At 31.5% G+C, this 26,312-nt stretch overlaps 2 protein-coding genes across 2 annotated transcripts in view; one reads left to right on the top strand and one right to left on the bottom strand.

Annotated features, from left to right (window-relative positions):
- The window catches only part of LOC130891598 (putative epidermal cell surface receptor), a 56,541-nt gene extending 47,718 nt beyond the window's left edge, over window positions 1–8,823 (bottom strand). The window contains exon 1 of the mRNA XM_057796429.1: window positions 8,519–8,823. Coding sequence (XP_057652412.1) covers window positions 8,519–8,651 — 133 coding nt within the window. The 5' untranslated portion in view covers window positions 8,652–8,823. The remainder of the gene's footprint in view (window positions 1–8,518) is intronic.
- Window positions 8,824–22,678: 13,855 nt separating this feature from the next.
- Window positions 22,679–26,312, top strand: part of LOC130891358 (uncharacterized) — a 76,374-nt gene continuing 72,740 nt past the window's right edge. Inside the window, exon 1 of the mRNA XM_057796013.1 lies at window positions 22,679–22,871. The gene's annotated coding sequence lies outside the window, so the exon portion shown is untranslated. The remainder of the gene's footprint in view (window positions 22,872–26,312) is intronic.

Here is a 26,312-nt window from a genome sequence, read left to right as displayed (position 1 = left end):
AGTATAATTGAATAGGTATTTTAAATATCTTTCAAACGAGATGTCACTTGCCCTAAGTTAATATTATTGGTTTCAGTTACCTGTTGACGTCACCAATGTCTATTACGTCCATTAGTAGAGAAGCTTACAATAGTTCATTTTCACGCTCCAAATTTTATCTAAGTATCACCGTTAAAAATAAAAGAGGGGGAGGGGACATTTGAGAATCACTGTATGTATTCATGAAATATGACGAGTGAAATTGTTAAAGTAGAAAGTAGCAGTAAGATAGTAGCGCTAGACTTGAATGTTAATAATCTTCTGAAGGTTAAAAGAAAGGATGTAGTATAACGATGTATAATTTACGAACGGTGCAATTGTAATCATTATTAATTAATGATTATCTGGAATATAACTATTAGGACTTTTGATAATTTTTATAAAAACCTCATAATCTATAATATTATCATCAGATGAATATTGTTCAAGTTTTATTATGAAAATAGTATGAAATATACGCTCATTTTATAAGCTTCGCTTATTGCAGCCTTTTTACAAAGGCCAGTGATTTTAGCACAGTGTCATTAAAGCAATAAAGTAAAACGGTATTGAGGCATTGCCGTTCATGGCTTTAAAATCGTTGCAATGATCTACATCTACACAAAACTTATTCAAGAAATTTAATACCGTTAATAATAACAAATTAACGGATATTTTATGAAATGGTTAAATTGCAATATTCTTTGACAATATAAGTGTAAAGGGAAGTAGCGTTACCGATATCAACAGGTGAGTATAAGTGGTTTCAATGACGTTTCTTCACCGTGAATGATATGCTTGCATTTCTAGGTCGAAGCCGTGATCGTTAACAAATTCGACTTTCTTTACCGAATAAAGTTGCGGTGGCAAAATTCTTCTTCAACTTAACCGGATTACTTGTGACTCATGGGAAAAAATCTGATGAATAATGAAATATTTTGTATATGAAAATCAATCTTAACAATGATAAAGTATCAATGCGAAAGGTCATTTCATGCTTTTAAAGCAATTGAATTAATAAAATATGGCTCTAATAAGCACAGAATATCTTCCTATGTATATTCTAGCATTTCTGATGCGTCTCGAAAAAAGGTTGTTCAATCTCTATGAACCACTGATTTACCACACATATGACTCCATTATACGAATGCAATTATTGACTACGTCAATATCCCGTATCTGACTGCCTTCCGAGCTATTGTGTATTTTGCAATAACGGATCACTCTCTGACAGGGTGCGTTATACTGATTCAAGCGAACACCTACATCGTCCGACGTTTTTGAATGCGATTCATGTAGTTTTGCAACCGAATGGCTTGATGATTACCTATACTACCGATAATTGTGGCTCCTTTTTGCATTTGATATACTAAAACTACGCCTTCAGCATCTTATAATTACTGGAAAATCAGATGAACTAAAAAATTAAGTTGGAGAGTTAGAGAATAATATGGTAGATTTATGATTACAAGACACTACAGCAGAAGAAAAGAAGACCGAACATTTAAAACATGCAAGATACCGATTCGAATAGATGATATCAGTAGCTGGTCAATCCGTGAAACGAATACAGAAGAGGAGATTGAGAGAATTTCTTTAGGCGATTGAGAGAATTTCTTTTCCAGTATCAAAAGCAATTTGTACCCAAAGGAACGAATTCGCGACACACAAATCATAAATGAAAACTGCTCGATGTTTTTATTAAGCTTCTAACATCACAACTGAAAACCAATGAGAATCGTTTTCTTATGTTTGAAACCAAAGAATTTATGTAACTTATGTAAAGCCAGTCGTATAGCTTCTTCTGAAATGAGGTACCGAATATCTTGCACCATTTAAATTTTCAACCTAAAATATTACTGCAAATATTTTATCATTTAACTTTCTCTACTACATTGGGTCTTCATTAAGAATTATTCATAAAATTCTACTCTTCGAGGAAAATCCCCTTATTGTAAAGGGTTGATCCAAAAGGTAAGAACATGCTGATTTTTTTAAATCCGATGGATTGCTCTCTCCATCAAAGTAAAATCTCTCCCGGATTAATGGAGGTATTTTGAGAAGCAATAAAAACCAAAGAACTTCAATTCCATTAATTTCATTATCCACTGGTGGTTTATTTTTATTGATTTTTGTCTTAAATTGACTAAAATAACAACAGTTTCAAACATTCTTCTTATAATATCACCAGTTGCATTTTCTCGATAAGTCATTCGGCAAAAACATGGTCCGTTCAACGATTCTATTAAACTCTCCGTTAATAATGATTCATCACTTTATCCTACATTCGCCATTATTTACTATGGTAAAAAACTACCGAAACAATATAAACAATTAAAGTTCTAACTATCAAATATTTGATATGTAGGAATACTTGAGGTTTTGATTAACATAATCTCTCAAAACTTAAAAAAATTGGAATATCTCGAAAATAACTAAGCTGGAATTTTCGGAACCTTCAGTCTCTGAAGGTGAGGTGGACATTTGGAGTACAGAATATAAAATAGTAATGATGACTTTTCGCTTGAAACCAACAAAACCAATACCACAGGAAACTATGATAAGAGAGAAAGCAAAGTCACTTCTATAAAAGCAAACTACTCGTATATACTTGAATTCTATTAAAATGCATTAAAATGAAATATTACTACTTAGATTGGGAGAGCTTGGTAGTACTTTAACTAGAATTAAATGGAAAAAGCCTCAGGACCAGATATGATATCCTCATAAACACTAAGTATGTCTAACAATAATGAACCGTCAGTTATAACTAGGAGCGTTCCTCATCATTTGGAAGAGAGACATACTTGCATTTGGAAAAGACAGAAAAGAGTATACAGGGAAAGATTTCGTATTGATCTTTATGCATGCTAAATTGTATGGCCATTTGCTTGAGCATCTTGTGAAAAAAACATTACTAGGAGAAACAGAAATAATTGGGAAACAATGCTCTCAAATTATTTATCGGAGAGAAAACCTAACCTATATTGTTACTGTTGCGAATAATAAATGTCCTCCGATGAAGAATTCATGGATTGTACCTCTCCAGAAATACGACAGGCTGCTGACGCAGCAGCACACGAGTTGGTGCCACAAAAAAGTAAGCATCGCTACCTACAAGATATTGAATTATATGGGAAGTGGTGTGAAGAAAAAAAGGTGAAAAATACCAGTTTCGAAAGTGCTCTTAGCATATTATGGAGAACAAACCAGACAAAAGAAGCCGTCCATTTTGTGGGCAATGTACAGTATGAATCAAACTATGCTACATATTGAAGAAAAAACTGATATTTCGAAATATGGGAAACTGTTGGGCTTCCTAAAACGACAAAATGTGGGCTTCAGGTCCAAGAAATCGAGCGTATTTTCCAGAAAAATATAGAGAATTTTTTAGACAAAGCTTCAAATGAATTTCTACTGATAAAGGTAATATATTTATGATCTTTAAATAAGTATTTTTTTAATCGACGAATAAGTGAAAATGGAAATTTTCGATTTTGCTTTTTTTGAAGAAAAAATTTCAGTTGATATGAAGGTCTATAACTTATGAATCTACCAAAGTTTGGACAACTGAAAAAAATTACAAAAAACGTCTATTTTTAACAACAACGTATATTGCTCAAAATGATCAAAGTATTAATAATCTATGCATATCTTTTAGATTTTGGAAAGAAAAAATTCTATAGAAGCAATTCAACGCCATCGGCAACCAATTGACCTTACCTAACCTAACAAATTCAACTTCATTCATAACGACCTAACCTATAAAATTTAATGTCATTCATAAACTAACCAATCAATATTCAACATCATTCACGCCCTATAAAAATTTAACGACATATAATATAATCTATTCAATGAAAATTAATAACGATTTCTATAGTAACCAGCATCAATACGCTTAATATTTCTATCAAGCATCAATTTGAAAATTCAATTTCAATTTAGTTGTGTTGAATTTTAAAATATATTTTAAAAAACATTTATCAACTTCAAAATTCTTAACTAATTAATGTAAGTAATTTTTATTATTGTTATACTTTTATACAAATTTTTTATTGTACTTTGGCCATTTTTTCAGTCCCCGATGATGAATACATAAATATTCGAAAGCTTTAAATGTGAGATGAGCGTTTTAAAAGGATGAAGGAGAGTAACTTTGCAAAAAGGACGTACAAGTCGTACAAGAAGTAGAGGGAGACCAAAATATAAATAGTTGGATGCAGTATTCGAAGATATTAGAGAGGAAGAATAGCAACCTGTTGAGAGGAATTGTGAAATTGATTGAAAGAAAAATAAGTTGTGGGCCTTAAAGGCCAGTAGTACTAGTCACGATACGACGACAATAGCATTATAAAAATAATTGTTTGAACTGTGCTTATAAACATCATGTACACCAGTGTTATCAAGTAACAAGACCATAAGATTTTCAGTTATATACGAGTCGAAAATCATATGGGCAGAGCTTTAAGAGAGAAAGAAAGAGCTTGACGCTCCAATTACGTATTATTATTATATATTATTATGTCTTGACAAATAGTATTGAAGTAGACACATTTAAAAACGCTGTGACGTAAGAAACATGGGCTGTGACCCCTATGAATAAAAATGATACATATTTGCTTTCTAATGTTTCCATCTAAAATGCTCTTCAAATAGACAAATTTATTGTATAAAATAAAATATACGAACATAACGACTGTGCAGATTATAATATACAAAGGTTTTTTAAAAACCCCAGGCCTAAAGGTCAGCCATACATATCTAAAAACATAGTGACGTATAATTTTCTATAACCACACAAGTGGACATAAGAGGTCGAGAGGAGCATGACGAGACATCGTTGGCAGTCGAACGACGACGCTAGCCGAAAATAGACAAACATAAATGTTTTTTAGTGCATTTTTTTCCATATTATTTTCAATTCCGAACACTACTATTTCATTGACTATGCCTGAACATCGTTTATTATTACACATTATTTGAGTTCACTTAATCAGTAAACAATTAACCAAAAATTGTGACGAAGGTATTTTTATAACGTTAAAAAAATTCAAAAACTTACGTTTGATGCTGACGTGCTTATTTCGTATTGAAATCGACTTCCCAAAATGAGACCAAATTTTCTTCAATTATTGCAAAGGACATTCAATAAGGAATCCATGAACAAAAAATTGTGATGTAATTATTTTTTATAACGCCAAAAAAAGTTCATGATGCGCATCTTCTGGAAGAAAATTTGAAAAAACTGTAGGACTCCGATTTAAAAATCAACGATGCACGTCAGGTTAAACGTAAAATTCACGAATTTTTTTGGCGTTATAAAAAATGCGTACATTAGAATTTGCTGTTGTTAATAGTTTCCCCATCAAATATCTTTCGCAATAGTTTCGGGGTTCATTTCAAAACGAATTTTCCTTCACATTTTTTTCATAAATGAAAACCTTTTGAAAAATAACTGCCCTTAGATTAAGATACGTGGAAGCGAAATGATGCTTGAAAATAATGTTTATCTATGATATATCTTTAGATTTGACATCAAGTAGCTTCATGAGTGGATTACATATATCCATTTAATCAGAATAGAGTTATGGAAGCTGATTTTGCTCCTATTTACGTAACTAATAGTTCGATGATAATTAACAATAATTAACCACTGTCATCGACATTTATTTTTTAGTTAAGACCGTCCCATATCCATATCATTGGTTGATCCACAGGGATGAACCACTGAAGTGAAGTATCCAAAGAAAACTCCATGAAACTGCTATACTGACAGTTACACCGGATAAAAATCTCCTCGAAGCAGGGGAATTCTCAATAAGAAAAAGGCAAAAAGTAACAAAAAGCCAGGCAAATATAAAAGTGGAAAAAATATAATGTTTATCTTCTTTAATGGTATGAAATTAAGAATTTAGAAACTTCCTTCTGCAATAATTATTATACTACTACTACTACTACTACTTCTAACTTTTTCTTATAAAATAAAAATATAGTTTTGAATCTAATTGAATCAGATATTGTTATTATTGGTAAAAATTTAGAAGTGAGGCTCCATCCAAAACTTACTCCAAAATCATTTCGCGCATATGGGGTTGTTTTTTAGTGCTCCGAATATACTTTAAAGGTGGGGGAGACACATATTTTCCGTCATAACACTCATTACCTTATGCATATTGAATGTCAATAATTATCCAATCTTATCGGAATAGGCGGTCATCTAAAGTAATAGTGCATGAGGTTAGGTTAGGTTAGGTCAATCGTTGGAAGCTTATCGTGAAAAATGTATGTGTGCACGGGATAATATACTTCGCGGAATTTCTGTTTAGACGCCGTTATGCTAACCACAGTGATCGCTTGCATGTGTTGGCTAGAACTATTCGCGATTTTTCATATTAAATGTATTTGCTAACTAATTATGTTGTACTTGTTGATAAGTCATAATAAGAAATAAAATTACTTTTTCTTGATGTATAAAGAAATCATGAAACAGTAAACAAAAATTATGTTAAAAATGAAAAAAATTTCCAATTACCCCATAAAAAATTTTTGGAGTAAGTTTGGGGTGCCCCACTTCTAAATATTTGCCTTATTATTTAATGAAATTACTTAAAATTAATGTGAAATGCTATCTTTTTGCCTCTTTTATTTTAGACAACGCGGTGAATTCAATATGATTTTATTTTTGTTTTTATTTTATTTTTGTTCTTTAAATTTATTATGCTGGAATATATTATTCATCTTACTCTGATCACTTATGTTCTCTATATATTTTTCCATTTATATATTCATAAATTATGTCAATAAAAACTGTATCGATATTGTCGTTAATTTTCATTTTAAATTTTTGTAGTTACTTCTGCCAGATCTCTACTGGATTATAATTTTTTCTCAGTCCTCATATTTCTATGCATCCATTAACATTGTCTAACCTAACCTAACAAATTTATTTATTTAATCATAATTCTATTAGTTTTAGTATGTCTTTTGTCGAGGTTCTTTTGGCATATAGTCGCTTAATTAATTTAGGTGAACGGTCTGCATAATTTTCTGTACTGCGACACGGATTTCTACAAGATAACGGTAATTGTCTACTTATGAGTTTTTTATTCTTAACGGTAGACTGTAATAAAATCAATCCAGTTTCTTTATTTTTAGTTTTTTACTTTCTCTTTGGATACTCACGTCATTTATCAAGAAATGGTCAATTGGGGATTTTATTAAAAATTTTTTTTTGTAAATAAAGTGATAATTTCTATAGTCAGTTCATCATACCTACTATTTTGAATATACGGGATTATCACGGAAAACTAGTAGGCAGGATATTTGATAGTGCTAAAATAAGGCAGTTCGTTAAAGATCCACGACAGAATTGGTGGAAGCTACCTTTACTATCACCCAGATCGCTTTCCAGTGAACTTGGGTGATTTTAGAGGAAAACAGCGGGGAAGATTTCATTAGGACAATGGAATATGGAAGATCAATAATAAGGACGAAAGTACCTGCACATGATGGCTATTGTTTGAGCTCTCAGTAATTACCCTAATAAACTCTAGGTTACAAAGTTATTTAAAAAATAATGTTCATGTTTTAGACATTACATGTGAAATTTTGCAATTAATACCAAAATCCATGTGTTCATGTTGATAAATACTCAAATTGATTAATTTCTTCCGATAAATAAACCATAAAATGCTAAATAAAGCATATTTGACAGAACAGATATGATAACTTTGTGGATGAAAACCTTTATTCATTACACTGAGAGAAGTATATTCTTTGAGTTCAAGTGCTTTCCTACAAGTACCAATAAACTAAATACAAACAACATCCCCATAACTTATTTATCATTAAATCAATAAATCATTGATATAAATTTTCATCTTAAAATACTTAACATAATAAGATTATATAATATGCAATAAAATGTAAAGTATATTGACAAAAATTCCGTATCTATCATTAGATATGATATATTTTTCCAAATAAACTAGAAGAAGAAATTAACGTATGTTATTATATTAATAAATATGTATTCAAATGACACCATGGAATAAGTTTAATAGATGCCCATCTAACAGGTTTTCTAAGAGCTCTCAAGAACAATAATGAAATACAAGGCCACACCAAGGTAGACAAATAAGACGAGAATCAACTTCATTTAACGGAAAATAATAAAAAATTTCAGTTATCAAATCAAGTGAGAACTAAGTTTATCAAAATAATAAAAAATATACGAATATATCATGTTCCGTTATTCCAAATGTAGTAAGTATGTCGAATAATTAATAAATAATGAAAACTAGTTGTTGTGGCTGAATTTTTAATTAATTTCGACTACTGAGCTCCTTTACAGCATTAGTTAATGTTTACACTTCAAGGTTCATTATATAGTCACAATTTCTTATTTACCAAAGTACTGAAAATTCTTTCACATTGTTTCCATTGATTATTTAGTAAACAATACTTTTATCAAGGCATATTGAGATAAAACTCTTACCCATGTCTCCATTCAAAGATGTCATATTACAATTTCCATCGTTACTCTCCTGTGTACATTCCTCTGTTGTTACGTCTGACACTATCACCAACAGCACAAAACCCAGAAAAACCACCAAATATCGACGTGACATCTTGTCACCTTCACTGATATTAATAGTTCAAAATTTATAGATTCTAAACATCCCAAGTAGATCACATCACTGAGTGAAATTAACGGAAAAAATTAATGTATAAGCGGTCAGCATTCAATTTCTCTCATAACACTATAGCAATACCACTACTTCGGCGTGTCCTTACTTCAACTTCTAGCTAGTGGGGTTCAGGTAGAAGGCACCCACCATTTTCGAGCGGTACTTAAGACGTTGTTGTGATGGTCGGGTACCTACCTAGTGGGTCGATCATATTTAAAAATATGTATTATGGTTATAGTTACACCGTGAAGTGGATATAACTACAGTGTGACTTCTAAATAGCAAATTTCTATTACTCTCCTATAAAAAATTGGAGTTTGGAAACTATTGTGATTGAAGTATGGGATAATGACAAATCGATTTTAATCAATGAAAAAACTGAGGAGAAATTTGTATCTAACCTACTTTTTCTATCAAATACGGTTAATGTAGGTATATTACTAGTGGTTAATATCATCGAATGCTCAGATCTCTATAAAATTAAATATTCATTCAAATGATACAGGTGGAAACACTTTATAAATTGAAATACTAAAAACTCAATAAACTATCCTTAGACATGATTTTTCAAATTGAAGTTAATGGTGGGAACAATAAATAAGATTTTAGTAAATAATAAATTTATTGAAAAGTAATAAAATTGGTATTTACGGCATATCCAAGAAAGCACAACGACAAAAAGCAGTAGCAAATTAAAATCAATTCAGACGAAAATTACTAAAGAATGAATGAGTAGGTAGAAGAGATCTGGATAAAAAGGAAGCTTATGTTCTAACATATACAAACACTGAACTAACATAAAATATTACCCCATAGAAAACTGTGGTTTTAAATTCGTTATGTTCCCCAAAATAATTAGAAAATATAAATTTACCCTGAAATATGCAAACCAAATTTGCTTAAAATGGGAGGAAATTATAAGAGATAATTTAAATTTTGTGAGCACTATAGATACTAGAAAGCTTATTAGCAGATATAAAAAAGATTGTCACAACAAATTTACTAAAATTTACTTTGATTTAAACTTTAATGAGGCGTTGTAGAATGTAAACAGAAAACGTTTTAGAATAGATAACGAGGTTTAATTGACTTTTTCGAATTGATTGAGAGTTCAGCAACAAATAAATATCTTAAGAAACATTTTTATAAAAATTTGTTCCCTTCATATCTTTGAAACTAATTCTATATAATACATCTGACTAAGACAGCAGACAAGAGAGCAATACAGCTGAAAGTACCTTAATAATTATTTATACACCTTTACCAAATATATAAAATCAGTTACTCTTAAACTTTTCGGAATCTTTAAGCAATATAATATGAAAGTAGCTTACAGCCGAAATTTTATGAGATGAATGCAAGAAACCAACCAATAAGTTGACTAAAATAGTTTATAAAGTTCCTTGTTTGAATGGCAATAACAAATATTGATCAATCGAAGAGGTCATTCACCAATCCGATAATCTCTGACAAAAGTGACAGCAAACTATATCCTAGCACATGCTCGCTTGCCTGACACGTTTTCTGCAAAGTTATACATCTGACAGTCAATTTGACATCATACCAGTCTTACCTTCTAACGTCATTAAACAACCTAATATTAAGATAGCGTACAATGAAATCTTTAATATCCAATCTATTTTTACTAAAATAAACGATAAAACTAATCAAATGAACTAACATAGTTTATGAAATTCCCTGTATAAATTGTAATAGAAAATACTTTGACCAGTCTAAGAAGTCATTCACCAATCAGATAACCTTTCAAAAAAGAAATGGAAAAAAATTCTTTCAACATCAATTTAAATATTGAATATTGAGTTTAAAAGTTTTACAAGCATTAACAATATCAAAAACCACCGAAAATCTTAATTATTTCCCAGACGATGAATAATTATTCGAAAGCTCGGAAAATATATTGAAGTTAGTCTACTTTGTGTTTCCTTCCTTTCCTTTCCTTTCTTTACAATTCACACACACACACATATATATATATACATATATATATATATATATATATATATATATATATATATATATATATATATATATATATATATATATATATAAAGTGGTTTTTTTTGGGAACGTGTCGTCTGGGAAATAATTAATTAAGATTTTCGGTGGTTCTCTTCAATTTCTTATTTCTTTGACCTTTTGATATATTAATGCTTCTAAATAATCTCGATTTAAGGTCTCTTCTGTTTTAAAATAATTTTTTTTATAATTTTTGTAAGAAAAATAAAAATTGACGTTTCGACTTTACTGAAGTTGAGTGTATCATCTATCTTTTAAAAATTAAAGAAAACTAATTTTAAAACATAAGAGACATAAAATCAAGAGCATTTAAAAGCATATATATATATATATATATATATATATATATATATATATATATATATATATATATATATATATATATTTATATATATACATTTATGAACTTTCATACTAATATAGATAGTACTGGTTGTATAATCCGAAGGAAACTTATAAGAGTATTTCAAGTGTTTTCAATAGAAATCCTGTTATCCTCATTGCATTTTATGAATAAAGTCTTTTGGCAAAGTTGAAGTGCAATAAACATGGTATAATTCGAGAAATGACCCTGATGAGCCTGATGAAATGAATATGATTTTGATAAACATGCTGTAAACGAGTTTTTGAGAATCTTATATAAGATCATACAAAATTTAGAGATTAGTGTATCAACTTATTAGGTTCTTCTGTTTTTATGGGGGATATTTTTCCAATTTTTCAAGCACTTTTTGGTTCATTCTGAAGTACAAATTTAGTATTTTGGCATTTATGACGATATAGATTTCTTTAATTCCGTAGTTCTATCTTGTTTATATGCTGATACATTGTCTGATTTTAAGTATCTCATTTTACACAACTCCCTATTAGTGAATAATTGAAAATTGATACATACAACCTTGTGATAAAGATACACAAACCAGATCAAAATGTCAAAATATAACTTATATTGAGGATATAGTTATCTTCAGGTCCCTATTTTGTACAGTGTATTTCTGTGACAAGAAAAAATTTTGATAATTATTCAAATCAAATATTCAATATTTTAAAAATTATTAAAAAAAAACTAATTTTAAAAGAGAAGAGACCTAAAATCAAGAACATTTAGAAGCATTAATATATCAAAAGGTCTAAGAAATAAGAAATTAAATAAATTTATTTTTATTTATATTAATATATCTAAATGTCCTAGTCTATTCAAAAAGCAAAAAATGCATTATATATATATATATATATATATATATATATATATATATATATATATATATATATATATATATATATAAGGGGACAGGAACCACGAGCGGTCTTACACGTCAGAAATATCGACGCGGTCACCAGTAAAGAAGAGATTGAAACAGCAGTGAAGTCACTTATGGCCGGAAGCGAAACAGATTATGTTTCAGTCAGTAATCTTCGTCCTGGTTTCCGAGAGACTCAGATCGCAACCGTTCTAGTTGACAAAAAAACTGGTAAAAAACTTTCGGATAAGGGAAATATAAGAATAGGTTTTGTAAGCTGCACCGTTAGGCAGAGAGTTAATGTGCTAACATGTTACAAATGCTGGGGTATTGGACACACGACGTGGCAATGTAGCGGACCTGATCGATCCAAATGCTGCAAAAACTGCGGAAAGGAGGGACACCAAAAGAATAAATGCACTGAGAAATCTTACTGTTTAATGTGTAGTGAATCTGGTCACAGACCACACACCATGCGTTGCCCAAGATACCGAAGAGATATCGCAAAAGGCGATATAGTGGGAACAGGCTAAGAAATGGCTAAATTTCTACAAATAAATCTAGGTCGCAGGCGACCTGCACACGATCTGCTAAAGCAAACAATAATAGTGAACAATATAGACATTTCAATAGTGAGCGAACCGAATAAAATACTCATAAAAGACTCAAAATGGTACGTTGATGAAAATTTTGATGCAGCTATAGGCATTACCAATAACGATATTCGTGTCCTAAATAGCGGACGAGGCAAGGGCTTCGTGTGGATTGAATACACAGAATTAGTCGTTTTTAGTTGTTACATGTCACCTAACCTTACATTAGAAGTATTCGGAATAATTCTGAACCAACTCAAAGACGCCATTGGAACGCGCAATAAGAAATGCGTCTGAATGTTGTCTGAATGGGCCGCAGGCCTAGATTTGGTTTCACTAAATCATGGAAATACTCCTACTTTTTCCCGAGGAAACAGTTCATCACATATAGATGTCACCTTTGTCTCAAATGATATAAACAAAATGTTTGGGAGTTGGCAAGTACTGGACCAAGAAACATTGTCTGATCACAATTACATCTTTTACCGTCTTTAGAAACACAAAAAGTAGCTCCTGAAAAATTATTAAAGGATGGAAAATAGAAGAAAAGAAAATCCAATACTTCATATCTGAGATAAAACAAAAAATACGAGAAGAAACAGACACCCTAAACCCTCAAGGACTCATGGCGGCTATTAAAAAGGCTTGTCAACGCACATTTCAGCCCACATACAACTATAGTGGAAAGAGAAAACCAGTATACTGGTGGTCATCACAGATCAGTGAGGCCAGAAAAGAATGCCTTTGTAAAAAGAGATACATGGCACGTGCAAACAGAATATCCGGAAGCACAGTCGAAGAAAGAGAGAAAGCAAGAACCGAATATAAAGAAAAAAGAAATTACTTGAAAAAAATGATAAAAGACGCGAAGAAACACTCCTGGAAAACTGTTATAGAGGAAGTTCAAAACGATGTTTGGGGAGAAGGCTACCAAATAGTGACAAAAAGATTTCTACTAAGGCCGAAAACAGAAATCTCACAGGATATCATACTTAAGGAAGCAAGTGGACTATTTCCAAAATATGAAATAACCACCTGGCCACATATTGACATGGTGAGGACGGATATAATATCATGGACACAGGAAGAACTTGTAACGGCAGCAAATAAAATAAAACCAAAGAAGGCGGCTGGACCAGATAAGCTATCACCAGAGATAACTAAGTGTGTAGTGAAATACCTGCCAGAAAAGTGCCTCGATGTGATGAACAGACAACTGTATGCGGGGGAATTTCCCAAAATATGGAAAGTGGCGAAACTAGTGCTAATAGAAAAGCCCAAAAAAACGGACGATTTAAAAACGTCATACAGGCCACTATGTCTCCTGGACTGCATGGGAAAAATTCTTGAACACCTCGTCAAAAATAGATTACTTGCAGAAATAGAAGCAAGAGGAGGTTTTAGCAACTCTCAGTTTGGGTTTCAGAAAAGTATTTCCACTGTGGATGCACTAGCTAGAGTTCTAGAAATCGCAAAAGAAGCAAAACATGTGGCATGGGCAAACCGTAAGATATGCTTACTTGTAACGTTAGATGTAAGAAATGCATTCAACTCCGCACCATGGAGAGGAATAGCTGACAGCTTGAAAAACGCGAAACATATCGCCATATCTAATGCGCATGATCACAAGTTATCTAACGGACCGGACACTACTTGTAGGTAATACCATTATGGAAGTAACCTGCGGTGTCCCACAGGGCTCGGTACTTGGCCCTCTCCTTTGGAACTTATATTATGACGACTTGTTGCAACTGGATATGCCAGCGTAAAATTGGTGGCCTACGCTGACGATCTTGTAGTAGTAGTAACAGGAAAGATAAAGACACAGGTAGTAGTAGAAGCTAACATCGCTATTCAAAGAATAGCTGGATGGATGCATTTGAAAAAACTTGATCTTGCACCTGAAAAAACAGAGGCGGTACTTTTGGGGAAAGGAAGCAAGAAGACTCACCATCGAAGTCTTGAATAACGAAATCACTACAAAACCGCAAATTAAATATTTGGGTGTAACCCTAGACACAGGTGCTACAATGAAAAAACATATCGAAATCGTCTGCAAGAAAGCAGAAGCATCTGCTTTGTCTCTAAGTAGAATAATGCCGCAAAAAAATGGGCCTACAGCAAGTAAACGAAAAATGTTATGTGCAGTAACTCACTCGATTTTGTTATATGCGTCTCCCGTATGGTATGAAACGCTGAAATATGCCAAATACAGGGATATTTGCCAAAAAGTGCAAAGAAAGTTAGCTTTGAGAGTATGTAGTGCTTTCCGCTGTTAGTGATTTCAGAAATAATACCTATAGAACTGCAGGCTGAGGAACGATACAAAACAAAAGGCAAACAAAGGAATGAGAAGATAGAGATACGTACTGAAACATTAAATCGGTGGCAGGATAAATGGGAACAAGCAGTAACTGGACAATGGACTAGAAGACTGATTCCAAATATTAGAACGTGGGTAAACAGAAAACATGGAGAGGTGAACTACTATCTTAGTCAAATGTTAACAGGACATGGCTGTTTTGAAGCATACTTCCACAGGTTTAAAATCAGTAATACAACGGAATGCACGTACTGTAGCCAAATGGATGACGCGGAACACACATTTTTCGTATGTGCAAAATGGAACCCACAGCGAATTGAAGTTGAACAATGTGTAGGAGAAACACTTACTCCAGATAATATTTTACACCATATGTTACAGGATGAAAAAAAATGGAACATAGTATCGGTTATGATCCAGAAAATAATAGAGACAAAAGAAGAAGATAGAAGTAAGCACAGATTAAAATAAGTGTAAGGCAACGCTCGGAATGCTGAAGTAATACTTAACGGTAGTTCCAGCACTCTTCTCAGCAGGTGAATCCACGTATAAGGGGGAAGGGTTTAGTCGGTCGGCAGTACAACAGCCAATAGCCAACCCGACACTATCTAGGCACAATATTGATCAGCCTAGATGTCTGAGAGCAGATTCCTAATCCCCTCCCCCCCAAAAAATATATATATATATATGTGTATATATATATATATAAATATAAAATATATATATAAATTTTTTTAATTTCTTATTTCTTAGACCTTTTGATAGTTATGAAAAAAAATTTTCTGCTATAAAAGAAACAATTATTCAATCATGGGGCAAGCTGTCATCGGAGAATTTTTTTAATTTAGTGAATATTTTTCATACTATACAAAGCTTTCGAGCGACTTTGCATCTATTTTCAGGGCTGTACTGAATACCAATTTAAACTGGTTCGTATACGAGTAATATTAATTTTTTAAACTGTTAAAAACTTACTTGTATTTTAAGATTATAAGAGCTCTCACTATTTGTCGCTCACCAACTCAAAAACTATAATTGGGATAGAAACTGTTCGTTTTTGGTTTTTTTTAAAAAAATTTTTTTGTAGATCGTGTGTAGTTTAGTTATAAAAATATTCAAAAATTAAGCAGTGACAAAATATTGATAAATAAACATGAGTGACTACTTCCAAAAAGTGTTGGTAGAAAGTCCAGAGGTTAATACAGTTTAATTTTCCATCGTAATATCTATTTGAGAACCTTTATTATTACTTGAGATGATGTTTTCTCCTACTAGGTTTGAAACATTTTTCATACTTCCCAAATTTACTAAGATTCTCTAGAGGTATGCTACAAGGTATACTTGAGTTTCAAAGTAATTATTTCAATAAAATCATTAAAGTACCCCTTCCAAAAAACTGCAAAAAGTAACAAAGCTGGCAGAACAATATTCTTTGTTACCTCCTAGCAGCCATATTTTTTCCTATTCGACATCATATTTTAGCCATATTGAAGCCTGTAATATCATAATTGATATTTCATTTTTATAAATTAGAATAGGTCATAATGAATTTGAATTTTATAGGTTAGGTAAGGTTAGTTGGTTACTGACGAATATGTTAGTTAACTTATTAATTGGTATTTTATCTTTGATTGTAGTAAAGGTGGATTGAAATGTCAATTTTTGTTTGTAAACTTAACTGGACTTCACTAAATGGAGATATTACAATCCAATCCTGGTAATACATAACTCGGTGGTAATACCATATCATTAAAAGTTCCTTTGATTTTAAAGGAGTCTTTGATATATTAATCATTGTTATTGTCATTTGTCAGAATTTCAGTCAACCAATTAGTAAGAGGTTCAATTGCATGCTACAATAGTTGATGGAGTAAGTAGATTAAGGAATTTTTGGTGGACAATAGAATTTAGCAGAAATACCGTTATAGTTTGTTAATTTTATTTTAGGTTCTCAATTTGTTCTTTGTAAAAATTTTTTATTATTATTTATAATTAGTAAGTACACTAAATTTAGGGTCTAGAAACTGTGGGATAATAACCTTAGGTATCTCTGCATTTTAAATATTTCTTATCCAATTTGGTTTTAAGAACTGAAATAATTTTTTTGTCTATGAGATTAGTAATTTCAAGTTTCATTTGTTTTTGATTTGAGGAAACCTATAGAATATATATCAATCACAATGTTATCACTCTTATAACAGTGAGATTAATTTAATAATTAATAAATATGTATTCAGTATCAGGTAATTAATTACTTAAACGAAAAATACGGTATCACACATTTTCTGTGAAATATCAAATTAATCCAAGAAACCAACTTGACAATAGACAAAAATATGGAGTTTGTTGACTTTTCCTGTATTATTTTTGGTTTTAGGTTACTGTCTTTTGTAATGGAAAGGTAGGTAATGGAAATCTGGTTATTCTGCTGTATTGACGTTGGTTGGGTGAACCCTAAATTACATTTCTTGGTGTACTTCTCCACTTAAGTAAAGCAAGTTTAACGTCGGACTTGTCAATACTACATTTTTTTAATATGTTATTGGCTACTTAAAATGCTTATTCGGCGAGCCTGTTGACTTGATGGTGATGTAGACTGGATGTGAAATGGTTAAATTTTCACTTTTTTTAAAAAATCTCTAGACATGCATTGAGTTCCCTCTACTGATAAACATTATGCCACATATTCCAAGTTTCATACCTTGATTCTTTGTCATACTTTCTATTATGTTTCTCTTTGTAATTATAATTATGTCGTCTACATATGATATTATTTGACCCCCGCTTTTTCTTATGTTTCCTTTATTTATGCTTCTAGTACTGAATACTGTTACAGATAGTGAGTTGTCTTGACACCTTTATGAAATGGTAATTCCTTAGATTCTCCTTTGTTATTCAGTATCCTTTTTATTCCATCATAGTCATTCCGAAAGGTCTCAATTTTTGCTCCCTTGATATTTCAGAGTCTTCATAATTTTCTTTCTATTGATGGAGTAAAATGCTTTTGGCAAGCTATAAACACCATTTTTATATCTATCTGTTATTTATGCATATTTCCACTATTCAATTATGTGAATTGCATTGTGAATTTATTTTGCATGAAGTCAAATTGGTATTCTCCTTCAATAAGGTTTGCTGTCTTACCATGAGTATCTGTATTTTAGTTGTTAACTACATTTAGAAGCGTAATTCATTTGTAGTTTTAGCACTGTAATTGATCTCTTTCATTGTGTATTGTAACAATTTGTTCATTTTCCCTTTCTTCCGCCGTATTCTCCTTTTTCCATATTTTTCTTCTTAGAAATTCATAAAAACGTTCATGCAGTTCATCCCTACCATACTTTATCAGTTAAATATGTATTCAATCTTTTCCTGATGTTGACCTTTTATTATCCTTACCAGTTTTTGTTGGTTTCTCTGTTAATTCCAACCTATTTTGTTCCAACTCATCTCTACAATCGCAATCTACCGTTAACAGTCCTCTTCTATAATTTCTCTAATTTATATATCTTGTTTTCCTTAACGGTTTTTCTTCAAAATGATTTAGTGTTATTGTCCTTATTTCTAATTGTTTCTTCGCTGCTTTCAGTAGACATTTTCTCATATTCCTATTCTCCAATCACGTTTTAATTTTCTACTTGTTGCTTTAAATTCATATCCTGTACTTGCTCCGCGTAATCTTGTCTTGTTTTCAATTCATAACGTTTCCGTATTTCATTTTGTTCGTCCTCTTGTTTTTACACACATTATTTTATTTATTTAGTTTAATTGTTGCCATTACCATAAAGAAATAGGAACTAGCTTTTCAATCATACATCTCTTATGGCTGATTGTTTTCGCTTCTTTATTTGTGTGGTCGACTTAGGTAGAACTTTTTTGATTTGGTTAAGTCCAAAATAACTTGTTAACTCTCGGGTTTGTAAATTTCGTGCTACTTATGATCATTTTCATTATTGCTGCGATGCTACATAAACGTTGTAATTCTTATCATGGATTGTGTGTCCACCTGCTACTTGTCTTATGTAATCTTTTCTCCAAATTTGTACATTAAAATATCCCACCAACAGTATTATATCAACTATTGTGTCGATTTCATTTCTATCTTCCTTTTATGCTCCTTCGGTTGCTACTTACACGTTCACTACTGTTCAGTTCATTTGTTATGGCTAAATGGTTAATTATAATATTCAATCAATCAATTTATTGATTTCAATTGTGTAGATTGTACTTTAATTGAGTTCTTACCATAATTCCTTCTCCAAACAATCCTTGCTTTTTAGTTTCAGAGTAGTAGAAACTGAATTATTTCTTTTCAATTGTCCCTTGTTGTTTCCAATATATTTCTTGCAGTCCCACTACGTCTATCTTTTCTTTTTTTTTCTGGTATTAGCATAGTTCTAATATTTCACGTACTTACTTTTATTCTATTTTTATAAACTTTTCATTGTTCCTCTTTCATTCAAGTTTTTAATGTTGTTTCTTCATATATTATATATTATATAATTTATATTATAATTGTTATTTTTTGGATCACTGTAGGTATTTATTTTCATGTTATTTTATTCATTCTCATTTTTATACTTCATCGAACCTGATGTAACAACTATAATTATATCTATATCTCACAACTTTCATTACTTATTCTAAACTTAAAACCATTTCCATCTTCAAATCTGTTCTTTAGATCCTCTTCTTTGCATTTTTCATTTTATTGACTACCTTATCCTTCTATGGAATCTTTCTGTTTTATTTCCAGTCCTTTTCTGCCTCAGGAGATCAGGATTTCTTATTCAAAATGGTGTTATATATGTTACCGTCTATAATTATCTTATTTTACTCGAAAACAGCTCTATTTATCTATGTCATCAGTCCTCTGTTTAATCTTCATGCAACATGACGTCTGTATCTTTTAAATTCTTCGCCATTTTCTATAGTCCATCATTTTTTCTGCTGATATAATTTGCTGGGTATTAGTCTTGTTATATTGATATTGATTGAGGACCAGCAGAGACTAGAGATCCATGAATTTTATTGCCATCGCTCTTGTGTGTTGACATACATATACAATACCCATATTACCAGATTGTTCAAAAAAAGTAGGAAACAGGAAGAATTCAAACCAACAGAAGTGCGTAATCTGCGATCATTTATTGCGTGCGATTTTAGAGAAGACTACTTGTGCACCGAAAAATGTCGTGAAAAAGATCCTAAAAACCCAAGCCGATTCAAGGAATTTTATATTGTACGAATATTGGACATATATCAAAACATTCTGAAAGCCTGTGAAAAACGCCAATACATGGGCAGAAGAAGTAAGATCTAGGATCGTTCAAGCGCCAAGTGACTTCCATGCAGTAGATGCAAGACACCATTCAAATTGCTTAAAAAAATTTATTGGCCACAAAAATATCACCGCATCAATTTATATTTGAATTTTTATTTACCAGCTGCTTATTATCTATCGGGATGTGACTGTAGCACAGTACCACGGAAATGGCAAAAAAACAATAATTAAAAAATTAGCAGAGAGTTTTACTTTTAAATATTTGGGTAAATTAGACAGTAATTTAAAAGATGTATTTAAAGATTGACCCGACTTTATTGCAGCCTGCTATAACGTCAAATCCGTAGACAATATGTCGGCTGCAAGACTGTCTGTTTGGGCTAAAAAAGTTGGACATGCCCCACTAAAAGCACCCTCATTTGCTTCTTTACAGTCGACAACCGAATCTTTTTGCGAAAATGTGGGAAGTGTGCATTTTCAGGTGTACTTCTGGATGTCTGTCCAAAACCTTGTCCTTCCTAAAATTGACGTTACGCAATATGGATGGAAAAAAGATGACGAAAACAAAATTTTAAACCCAATTTTTGTCCCCAAAAATACTAAATTGGCACCAGATTTTATTCTAGAGCTTGCAAAATGCTCTTGCAAAGCTAAAGACCCCTGTGGCTCAAACAGATGTGGTCGTCTATCAAATGAGTTGTCATGTAGCCTGATGTGCAAATGCATGATGGATAAAAGGGACGAAATAAAATGTAAAAATCCACTAACAAAATTTATGGAAACTGCGCAAAATGAATCAGAAAGCGAAGAATCGGACGACGAGTAAAATTATATTTATCTGCAATATTTTTTTTGTTTGCTTATTATTTTTTTGTTTGAAAATGTATTATATCTGTAAGTAATGTATTTGAGTTTGAGTGAATATATTTATTTTTTGTTCGTTTTTTATTTTATTCAGTAGCTCCAGGTTCCCCCCTCAAGCAGCCCCCCCCCAAAAAAATAATTAAGAAATAGGAATTTCTGTTTTAGTACCTATTTTGATCTGAAATTCGAGATTCTTATTCATAAAAACATATAAATCGATATACGACTCGTTATTATTGAAAAAATATAAAAACCAGACCCCTAAAACGGTCTCCGCTCAACCAAAACGCTGCCAAAAATATTTTTAACTGCAAATTTAACTGCTATATGTCCATATCTTTTAAAACTATTATTTTTGTATTTTTTTGCTGACTTTTTTGGCCGCCATCTTGGATTTCTCAAAATGCTCAAGGGTGTCAAGGAGGCATCAAACGGATTTTCAAAGTAGACATCCTTACGAACTAAAAACCGTCAAAAAACTTTCGCAACATTTTCTCTTCTCTATCTCTTTCCTCTTCTTTATCTTTAACTCCATGCATTATGAAGTTATTTTTTATCATTTCTCATTCTAGTGCCTCAATTCCTCAATTTTCTTGCTCGTTTATCTTATGTACCATTGGTTTTCTTTTTTTATATTTTTTAATTCTATCCTATATGCTTCTAACTTTCTATTGATTCTAATTTCACTTTTATAAATTGTAATATTTCTCTAATTTTTTTCATATCTTCTATTTTTTCACTATGATCATTTCAAGTAGGTTACTTGCGTACTCTTCTCTTATAATTCTTCTATTTTATTTTATCCGTGTTTTCCTAGGCCTGTCCTTAATTCTTCTAGTTTAAATTGCTTCGAAATTGCTAAAATAAACGAGTGCTTACCATTTATTTATTTTGATAAACAGCTCTCGATAATTTTTTAGTTTAATAGTCTTCATTTTTACTATATTAGTATGTTGATTATTCAATGGTGTGCTATTTTTTTCAATTATTGCCCCCATTTTTAACTTTTAAGTATTTTTCCAATGGTTTTCCAATATTACTTGATGTAATAATGAATTGCTATAGAATTTATAATTAAACGTGATATTAGTCAATTTCCACTTTTTTCACAGTACGTGCGGACGTCAAGAAGACGCAAAATCCACAGAAAATTAGTATGAATTCTAATAAGCCTTGTCTTTTCCGTTTCCTTTCCATTATTCAAGTTTATATGTAAGCACAAAATCATTTTTGATAAAATTTTTTCATATCTCTTACGAGTATTTGAGTAATTTTATAACCAGTTTTTTTTTTTTAAATTTAAAGCGCAACCAACATTTTTACTCATATGAAATTCGGAATTTCTCATTTTATGTCAACATATAGAAAAGTTTGCATGAGAAACCAAATATTTCATGATTCTAAATTTACTTAACATTTTAATTAAGAAAATATTAGTTTGCAATCCGGTATATCGAAATACATACATGAATTCTGAGAACATCCCATACTCTTCTCACTACCTCCCACCATATGAATGTGGAAAAAGAAGATTCCCGGATACAATTCAAGCCACCTGGTTATAAGTATGACGAAGATTTAGTGACGTCACGGTTACTACTCTCACCAAGGCGGGATTACCTCTTTCGAAAGTCGGTCACTATGCTCACAACAAATTCGATGTCAGAGATTATTAGTTGACTAGTAACTACCTAACAGTCAAACACCGCGCGCGGTAATTTTTCTTGACGGTTTTATTTTATTTTTTTTTTTTTATATATATACAAGTGTTCCAAGTGATAATTCGGATTATTGTTTTGACAATTTTCAAGGAATTCTGTAAGTTATTCATTTAACTTTTGGACGAATTTTCAAAAATGAAAATTCGAGGAAACAAAATATACTTTAAGTTTTAATAGCACAGGTTTTTTTACTTAATATTTGTGTAAGACATACCGTAAGTGGATTCAGCAGGAATATGTATAATCAAATCGCCGAATTAAATAAAATAGGAAAGAAGTAGAATAATAACAATCAATTTTACTCATATCTACTTACATCAATAGAATTGAAAATAGCCTTTTACACAGTAGATATTTGAGGTATATTCAATAATTTAATACATCTACCGGGATATAATTCATAAATATAAAACAAATCATCTCAAAAACTTGAAAAGGGACATTAGGTATTACAGAAGATACTCTAATGGAGTCAAATTAAATATTAATTCAAGGATATGGAAGTTTCTGTATTAGTATTGATGGTACTTCAAAAAAAGTTGTTCGAATAATGGTATTTTAAATGTATTACTTATATAATTCTGAACCATTAGTTTGGACAGTTAGAGAGTGATTATTCATAAATCACCATCAATTAGACTTTCTACCATAATAAGTTATTCCAATTTTTAATCGAAAACATTAATTAGATTAAAAATTTTTTTATTGATCATGTACATTAAGCAGCCTCATTTTTTTCATCAAATTGTCTCTCATAATTATGATGGATTGTTTATCTCTTTTGGGCTTTTCGTTTTAGTTTCATTCTTTCTTTCCACATTTTGTGCTTTCCTTTCCTTTTTTAAATACTCTTGCATTGGGTAATTGAGTATTCTAAAAATCTAACCGAAAGATGTTCATCAAATAATTACCTCAAGTCAATAGGAAACAAGCAATTACAATTCAGAGTGATTACTTTATTTCGTGAAACCAAATAATCTTTTTTTATTAGTTCGTCTCATATCTTGAGAAGGTTTTGGGATCTTGATTTATTTTTTGATTCCTATCTACTATCTCATGATTTTCATCTCATATCTTTTCTATTGTTAATTTTCCAAATTGCCATGTATTCCAGTCTTCTCTGTTTCTTTTTAATTATAATTATTCCATAAACATCTAATTATTTCAGCAATATTCTGTGACGAAAATCCAATTTAGTTTATTTTTCTCTTCGATCCTGGTTGCACTTAATATATCATTTTATGTAATGTGGAAATATCATATGATGAAAATATTATGTTACTATGTATTAAATTCGTTATTTTTATTTTGAATTCTGTCCTGTAGGAAAATTTTTATTTAATCCTTACAAAAAATCTGCTATAAACTAAAAATTTCTTCTATGATTTATGATGACAAAATTACATTTTGCCTGGCGAGTAGCTATTTAATATAAATTGTTTATATCATTTCAAATTAACGTTAAATTTCAAAGAGATGTAGGAGCCATGTTACGTGTTCACTTATCCGTTACTTGTCACGGTCCATGAAATGTTAACTACGAAATATGCGGATATTATAGATCAGTCAACCGATTGAATCTAAATCTCATTAGTTCATTTCGTGGATTATCTTTTATTGCTGGAAATGGTGATTCAAAGAGTAGTTGAGCTGTTATATTGATCTGTTATGCGCTTGTAGAAACTCAATATTCCAACCACTTGATGTACTGATTTCAGTGACGTTTATTTTCTATCGAACTAAATTTCTACCATATGTTTACTAATTGTCTACTATTGAGAATACACAAATGTACACTCATACCGACTTTACTTCTTAAAGCAGGGTCCACACTATGCCGCGGTAGACTGGGCGGGTTAACCCGAGTGGGCTAAGCCGGGCGGGTACACCGATAACAAAGCCGACCGGGTTATTTCTACCTACATTATAGTTTCAACACCAAGAATGGTGACTTCGTTGAAGAGTACTTTTTAGAAGTTTTTTTAAAGTGTCCTTAAAGTGTTAGTGTTTTCAAAATGATTACCGACTATGACGTCGCTATGTCAGCCATGGGTGTGGAGATACTCGCTTTAAATCAGCCCCCAAAAAGACGTCAAAGAAGATTTTGGATTCGCCCGAGCCTTAGGAGAGGACGGCAGCTGTACAGGGCTATCGAATTAATGAAAGATTTAATTTTGGATGAAGAAGACCTCATCATTCCACTCCATCACTTAAAATGAACAATAAAAAACCCTACTTAAACAAACTGAGTCGAAAATAAAATAATTCGTCTAGTTCGGTCGGAGGTTTAATTGTAACTGAAGCCGCTCGGGGCCGCTCGGCACATCCCCACTCTATATTTTGTTCGGCTCGGCTTCCTTTGATCTGTAGGTACCTACTTTATGCGGGTTGGGATCGACACGGCCCGGGCCGGCATTTAACCCGGCAAAGCCGCTCGGGGCGTCTACATCAACGCGGCTTAAGCCGCTCGGCCTACCCCGGCATGGTGTCGACCCTGCTTTATAATCAATAAATTTTCCTGTTACTTTTTATAAATTTTTAATTTTTGGATCAGTAATGCACTAATTAGATAACATTTCCGGGAGATAGATTTCTAGCTCAAGAAGGGATAGTTCCAAACCGTAACTATCCTTAAAGTTATGAGCTGTAAACAGAACGTCATTTCATGCGATGTTTTCATGAATGACAAATATAGATTCATGTAATACTAACGAGAAGATTACGATCATTAATAGTAGTATTACTGCAATAGTTACAATAAAAAATCTTGATTAGGTCACTTGATATTCCAAACTCCAATCCAAAGTAACGAGATCTAATTCAGTCTAGTTCAGACAAAAAGATATAACTGGCTTGACCTACAATCTTCATTGAATTGCAGTATAACTGTTATTAAACTGAAAGTAACGACTAAATGAGGTCGTATAAAGCCGTCTTAAATTATTTGTGTCAGTATGGAACTTTGATTTCAACTTAATATCAAACTGTAGGTTATATCATGGTAACTTTGCACTAAAAAAATTTCTTTTTCATAATATAACGTAAATTTGTGATACTGAAGAAGGTATTGTCCAAGTTTGTGAAATAGCTGAAATAAAAGTATGCACATAAATAAAAAATATTATCCTTACTTGTCATATCACAAGAAAGAAACCGCCCTCTTTTCAAATTATAAACAGTTTTATTGGAATCTATGAAATAGAGTTATTAATTTTACTCCAATTGTTTGAGTCTTTTTAATCATTGATATGTTTCTCGTTTCTATGTATGTAAACCTCATATAAAAATTCTCTTTCAATTTTGTTGGAGATTATTAAATTACAACCTGTACTTCTGCTCATAGTGAAAAGAAGTGCCTAGTGTCATAGATCTTTCACATACCTGGAAGTATAACAACAGATGTATAACATATACATTACTTCTACATAGATTACATGTTTGATAATAACACTTGTTTGTACAATTTGTTCCCTTCTTTATACCGAAACACTCAAAAAATAATTCATACTAACCACCTAAATTTGGTGACTAAATGAAC

The sequence above is a fragment of the Diorhabda carinulata genome, chromosome 3 (assembly GCF_026250575.1).
Source record: "Diorhabda carinulata isolate Delta chromosome 3, icDioCari1.1, whole genome shotgun sequence".
NCBI classification, from domain to species: Eukaryota; Metazoa; Arthropoda; class Insecta; order Coleoptera; family Chrysomelidae; genus Diorhabda; species Diorhabda carinulata.
This window is presented reverse-complemented; position numbering and strand designations above follow the sequence as displayed.